General features: G+C 36.6%; 2 protein-coding genes and 1 long non-coding RNA gene across 3 annotated transcripts; 1 reads left to right on the plus strand and 2 right to left on the minus strand.

Moving 5' to 3' along the window:
- Positions 1-483: 483 nt before the first annotated feature.
- LOC129580066 (uncharacterized) lies at positions 484-1,839 on the minus strand. The gene is made up of 2 exons (XR_008689333.1): positions 1,553-1,839; positions 484-954 (listed from the first exon to the last, which is right to left on the minus strand). It is a non-coding gene; the product is annotated as an uncharacterized LOC129580066 (long non-coding RNA).
- Positions 1,840-2,714: 875 nt separating this feature from the next.
- Positions 2,715-5,262, minus strand: LOC129580064 (putative serine protease K12H4.7). The gene is made up of 6 exons (XM_055470256.1): positions 4,704-5,262; positions 4,378-4,559; positions 4,033-4,268; positions 3,797-3,932; positions 3,418-3,725; positions 2,715-3,323 (listed from the first exon to the last, which is right to left on the minus strand). The coding sequence occupies exons 1-6, from the start codon at positions 4,917-4,919 to the stop codon at positions 2,893-2,895; spliced, it is 1,509 nt and encodes a 502-aa protein (XP_055326231.1). The 5' UTR covers positions 4,920-5,262; the 3' UTR covers positions 2,715-2,892.
- A 108-nt stretch (positions 5,263-5,370) lies between these two features.
- LOC129580065 (origin recognition complex subunit 5) lies at positions 5,371-6,603 on the plus strand (the record flags this gene model as incomplete). The annotated part of the gene is given in 2 exon segments (XM_055470257.1): positions 5,371-6,282; positions 6,409-6,603. Coding segments are annotated over 2 exon segments (1,107 nt in total), but the record flags the coding sequence as incomplete, so codon positions are not given.

The raw sequence follows: 6,603 nt of genomic DNA on the forward strand, positions 1-6,603 counted from the left end.
TACACACAACCAGCATTGAGTTAATTAAACATTTATTTTGGTGCATTAAAAATGCAAAAAAAAAGTTGAAAAATGAGTCTTTCTCTTTGATTACTACAATATTTGGCGCCCGTACCAGTGGCGTCATCTATCGCATTGCTTTAAAGTCCTCAACTTTATTGGTTACAGTTCTCTATGCATTTGCAATTTTAAATGAATAATTTTTGAAACGAAAATTGTTTTCTTCTTCGTTTTGAATTGCTTTTATTTTCAAAAATTGAAGAAAAAATTTCCATACCAAAAATAGGCATATTTAAATCAATGTATTTATTTTTCAGCTTTGACACTACTGAAACGCCAACTTTGGCTAAGCTTTTCGGTCATCGGGTGAACAAACGTTTGTTTCTTTTGGAGAAGTAGAAGGAAAATTGCTGAAAATAATAAATATTTTTCCAATTTAAATTGCTTTTCATAAAATAATGAGGAAATAAAACACATTTTGGATATGATTCGATGCAAACATCATTTTATTTGGTGTCAATACGCAAATGCAACTGATTTAAACCGTGCAAATGCTCGAAAACCTGTCAAAACATATGTTGCATACCAAGCGCACTTTTATCATCGGTCAGCACAGCTTAGATTAGATGGTAGAGCGTTGGCAATCATTACCATCAATGTACAGATAACGGCGGCGGGTTAGCCGTTGAGCTCAAAGTGACCTTAAGTCTGACCGGGACTCAGTGCCAACCAGATGTTGATTCAATGACTTTGCCCGGTGATTCAATCAGCATCTGCTGGGGGGAAAGGGTAACCCCCAACCATCAAAATGCATAGTGCCTTATAGTACCTTATATGCATTTGCGCCCTTTTTTGCTCTGTTCCGATGTATTTTTTCAACCAAAGTTCGAATCCGTATGGGACCAAATTTTTTTTCCCCAACTTTTATTCCCTTGCTATTGATTTTGGAACATTCTGTATGGAAAAAAAATATTAAATTTTTTTTTAGATTTTTTTTATTGATATTTTCTGCAGAATCAAAGACGAGAATCAAAGTTTTGCGTCTTTTATAGTCTTTTATAGAAAGGTTTTCAAACAAATGAATGAAAAGTAGAAAATTGAAAGAATTACGCAGCCCTGAAAATTTTCTTACGTATCATATACACATTCCGTTCACATATGTAGCGAAAACGCGCACATACGCTTGCGTATACGTTTCCCCTTTGCTCGTTTCACATATGCACATATATACACACACATACACTCTACACACTCAAAACTCGGAATGACGCCACATTAGTGAACGTAAAAAATTGTAGAAAAATCACTAAATCAATCATATTTCGAATGGAAATTTGAAAATTCAAGACAAAATAAATGAAATATGGAAATGCATAGGCAATCAGTCCAAATTTTTTGCCGAAATCCTTTTTATATTGAAACGAGGAAGAACGATAGACGCTTATATATGGTTTATATTCAATTTTCGCCTGAAGTCTCATTCCATACATTCTTGGGTCTTAAAAACACACACACTTTATTCAAAACTGGAACTAGATTGACTTTAACTTACGTTTGAGTTGAGAAAAATATGTGTAAATTTTCTGGAACAACTACAACTTTGGAGAAATAAAATCGATTTGAGCAAAAGAGCCATCGCTGCTGAACTATGAATGTTGTTTTAGCGTCGGAAGCGAAACGACGACTGAGTTTACCACATGCTCATTGCTCGTTCGATGAGTGAATTGAACATTCAATGTATGTATGAGGGGAAATGAAGCAGCTGCTTTTAAAATGTATATGCATCACACACATGTCTTGTGTTCACTCTCGAACATGCGACAGCTGCATCGTTTATTATCCGCCTCTCCGAAGTTAGAATGAGTCTTCAGTTGAATAAATGTTTAGATTTCCTTTGGTAAATTTGGAAAAATTCAAATATATTTAGGAATTTCTCGTCTCTTCTTGCAACGGCAAGCTATGAATCGGTATGAATTTGGATGAAAACACAGGAACTTTCGTACATTGTGGTGCCAAAAATGCCGGTTGTGGCCGTTGTGTTCTCTTTTGATGGATTGAACATCATGAAAATTTAAAAAGAAACACAATTGCTTATGTCCAAATGTTTGATTCAAATGAATAATTCTTCACTTGTTTTTGGCGGAAATGAGGGCCGAATTCGAATTCGGAGTATCGATGCTACGCAACAAAACATCTCATAACCGCTCTGAAAGAGCGTATCTCGCCATTTGCATCTTTACAATTCAATTGTTCTGATCGTGAGATTGTGTCAACATCCGGCGACCCATCATTCAGCGTCCTAACGTGCATCATTTTGGAGATAACGTTAGTATTTCAATGAATTTAGTTGCATATCGAAAGCTGCTCAAAATAAACTAATGAAACGCATTCATTGAGTTCTAATTTGTTTTCTTCTCAATAATTTTGTTTTTGTTGTGTAAATTTTTATTTGCTTGTTTAGTTTCCTTATTTTTCTCTTCACATAAATTCAACATTAAAAAAAATATATATAAAAATGTTTTTTTTAAGTGAAATTTAAAGCCTTGTAATAACTCAGGTTGGTTGCGTAGTAAAGAAGATATCAAACATGTCGAATCAAATCGATCGAAAAAGGATCTGCAAATCTTTGAATGTCCACCAATTGCAGCTGATAGACATACACCGAAAAGTCACAAATGCACCAGATCTTCGAAAACAAACAACAGCCGGAAAAATTGATTTCTAATAAAACATTTTATTCATAACTTAAAAAAAGGCATAGATGAGTCTTTTCGTTTCGATTTCTGAATAAAGAGACATTATTTGGCATCACAAGGATTTCGGTATGGTTTTTTTTTACAGAGAGACTCGATGATATGGTAAATTTTCACTTTCCACGGCTGTGGCATGTGATTAAATGTCATTGGTGCTATCGTCGCTGATCAAAACGCGTAGGAATTCGCGAATCTTCTCGCGAGCTTGCTTGAGTTGAGGAAAATCGCTGTCTTTTGGCTCGTACATATTGGCACAGTGGGCTGTTCCTTCGATGTAAATGGTTGGCAATTTTGGATCATCTGATTCAATCAATCCCAACGCGTGCCATGGATCAATTGATCCATGGACGTAGAGAACATTCGTTGTGTTCGGTTTTAAACCGAAATAGAATTTGTTTGTTTTATTGATCGAATTGAACAGATAATCAGCATCAAAATCTCGGCCGTAGAAATCCGTGCATTGTTTCACAAAGAACACCAATGGGAAACGATCGCCGAAAATTCGTTGCTTATCATCTGATGTTTGGTAGAAACCGAATTCGTTGCATGTTTGATAGGTCCATTGGATTTCTGTGGGCAATGAGTTCGGGAAATGAGAATGTGTTATTTCTTTTCTCTTGCTAGTATCTTTAAAGTTTTATATGGGATATTTTTAAATGCTCACCTCCATTGGCTTCATCTGAGTCCCAAGATGTGTTTTGCATCAGCTTGACCATTTTGTCATATTTGTAATCGAGGCATGTTTGGTTGCCTTGTTTGAGAAGCAATGTATTCACTTCTGCCAAACGGTCGATTTGTGCACCAATCGAGGTATTCACCATTACATTACAAACATCATCAATGGTGAGTGATGCATGTGGGCTGTTATCTTTGTTGTACTGCACGACGCCGGCAAAATTGCTAGCAAGACTCTCAAAGAAATTCGAAATATCCATTATATTTTCAATAGATTTTTCAATTGGATCACAGAGCCTATGGAGAGGAGAAGGATTATGAGTTATTTTGATATTAACCAATGTAGAAACAAAGTACAAAGATCATACTTGAATTTAACGTTTAGACTTCTTTGTCCGATCATATGACGCAACAAAATCTCAACTTGTTCAATGGACTTTTGAACGGCAGTCACACACTCCTCTGAATACGTTGCCAGTGATGCATTTACGACATTGTAGTATTCTGGTGCAAAAACAAAAATGATAACGCAATTTTTGATAAGCAAATCGGTTGGTAAAAAATCGATGAAAGTTCAGAATACTTTATTCAAGTGCAAAATTACCATAAAAGTCAGCTTTAGCCAACAATGGACCGCTTGTGCTCACCGATCCGTAAATGAGATTTGGATATTTTTCACGAACCCAAGCCGCAAGTGATCCAGGATACGAACCGCCGAATGCAATCCATTTTACATCCGCATCCAACTTGTATTTAGCATTGATGGCTTCAATAAAATTGGCCAAATCGGCAAGAGCTTGTTCGGACGAGAGATACTTTAGGCTTTCAACCGATAAATCTCTGAAAATGTGAATAATAAATGTTAGTAATTTCAAAATAGACGAGCCGAATGATAATGTTTTGTCATGATTTGGATCTAAAAAAAATACATTGATGAAGCGATATTTACTTAGTTGGACGACTCTTTCCATAGAATCGATGTTCCACTTGAAAGCAGAGAGCATTCAATTCACGGGCATAATGAATCCAGGCGCCTTGAACCATCCAAATCGGTGATGCCTCACCTTCGCCGCCGATCATCAAAAACACTGGTCCACCCCTTTTATAAAACGTATCATTCACAAAATAACGCTGAAACAAATGAATTATCAATAAAAAATTTCGATTTTATTAAGAAGAAAAAATTCTAAAATCAATGGTTGTTTAAAAAAAACGAAATTGAATCTATCAATTCGAACTGATGCAATTTACATTTATAAAACTGATGCGTAATACCTGTTTCCAAAGTTCATTGTTGTTATCGGAAAAATGATCGAGTTTCTGGTCAAACCACTGATCTGGTGGAAGCTGTTCACGTGATACATTTTTATGTGGTGGAATCAAATTGCCACCGCTCCGGTGTCCTTTCGAAAATAACTTCCAACCGTAGGCATTTTCTAATGATATTAGAAAAATTACCAAAGCAAAAACGTTCACTACTTTCAATAGCATGATTATGTACTAATCGAATTGTAGGTTATGTGTCATTGCAGAGCAGAGAAAGCAAAACAAAGTAAATGTTTCACAAACACAACAAACGATTCATGTGGGTATGTTCCCACGTTTGTGTGTATGCCAATTGTTGAGTGGAAAATAATGGAAAAAAATATATGTTGAGCATCATTAAAGAGTTTTTCGAATATTTCCAAAGAGAAAAAGCGAGTATAAAATTTCAAAAGTATAAAAAAAGTAATAAAATTCCGTTTCTCTGACTGTCATTACGCGCAGCTGTTGAACGTACGATTCATTCTTGGTTCGTGCATTTTTGGCGCGAACAGCTGACAAGTAGCAGTGAGAAATTCCTGTCAAGCTTTAATAAGTAAACAACAAATTCTTATTTCAAATACCAACCAAATTCGAATCTACGTTTTTGGTGCAAAAATAAAATAAAAATCAGTGGAAAATGGAGCAAATACTGGAGGAGTTTCCGGGGCGTGAATCTTATTTGAAAGAATTGTTTCAGTTGTATGGTCATCAGTCGCATTCATTTCCATCGTCGGTGTTTATTAGCGGTGCGTCTGGAACGGGGAAAACGGCCACTTTGCTAAGATTTCTCGATCACATGGACATTGTATACGCTTATATCGATTGCATCGAGTGTTACACATCGAAAATGTACTTTGAAGCCATCGTCAACAGTCTCAGTGGCCATAAATTGAGCCCGAACAACAATTTTGAAAACTACGCCAATTGTGACAGTGCTGAAGACTTCGTGGACACATTGAATGGAATCGATTCGAATAAATCATATGTGGTGGTTTTGAAGAATTTCGACCGATTACACGACATCGAGGCCAACATTTTGCCGATCATGATGCGACTCAATCAATTTGTGCCAACGATAAATATTTCCTGTATTCTGATCGGATCGCAAACACTGTTGAACTACGTGGGTAAACAGGGTTTGGTGCCTACAATAACCATTCAATGTGACCAGTATGGGAAAACTGATTTATTGAAAATTTTGATGAAACAAATCAATCATCTGCGAAGAAGCATGGCCGAAATCATCAACGAGGGTGACTCAGATGAGGAGCTGCGAACGAAACGCTTGGTAATTCTATCCGAACTCGACGAACGTTTCTTTATTGGTTACTTCAACATATTCCTTGACACATTTTTCGCCATTTGCCGAAATGCCAAAGAGCTTGTGTACCTGAGCAACGCCAACTTCCCGATCTACTGTAAACCAGTCATTGACGGTGATACTCAGGAAAATGAGCTGCGCAAATTATGGGAACACATGAAATTACCATTCAAAATGGCGATGAACTCAATCTATTGCCGTGTTGAACAGAAGAACACCATAAACAGTGTAAGTAGTTTTTGGCATTGAGAACACGAGATTTTTCGAATTGAAAGCATTCCCGAGAATCGATTTTTCTATTCAAAATGAATAATTACCAAACATTTCTCTCTCTCTCTCTCTCTCTCTCTTCAGACCAAGGACCTTGATCATAACGGCGTTGTGATGTCGTCGACCAAAGCCGAAGTACAAAAATTGGAGTTACCACACTACACCAAGTTTTTGCTGATCGCCGCATACTTGGCCAGCCACAACGATGCAAAAATTGATAAGCGTCTGTTTGTTAAGCACCATGGAAAGCAGAAGAAGCGCATGCAAAATGTTCGATCT

This window comes from Sitodiplosis mosellana, unplaced genomic scaffold, assembly GCF_009176505.1.
Source record: "Sitodiplosis mosellana isolate CC-2019 unplaced genomic scaffold, AAFC_SMos_1.0 Smas_scaffold_6984, whole genome shotgun sequence".
NCBI lineage: Eukaryota > Metazoa > Arthropoda > Insecta > Diptera > Cecidomyiidae > Sitodiplosis > Sitodiplosis mosellana.

Excerpts from the sequence above, each read along its gene's own strand:
- LOC129580064 (XM_055470256.1), bottom strand. The coding sequence starts at position 4,919 with ATGCTATTGAAAGTAGTGAACGTTTTTGCTTTGGTAATTTTTCTAATA. Across the intron at positions 4,560-4,703 it reads ACAATGAACTTTGGAAACAG|CGTTATTTTGTGAATGATAC; the intron begins GTATTACGCATC and ends CATTTGTTTCAG. Across the intron at positions 4,269-4,377 it reads GGAAAGAGTCGTCCAACTAA|AGATTTATCGGTTGAAAGCC; the intron begins GTAAATATCGCT and ends TCACATTTTCAG.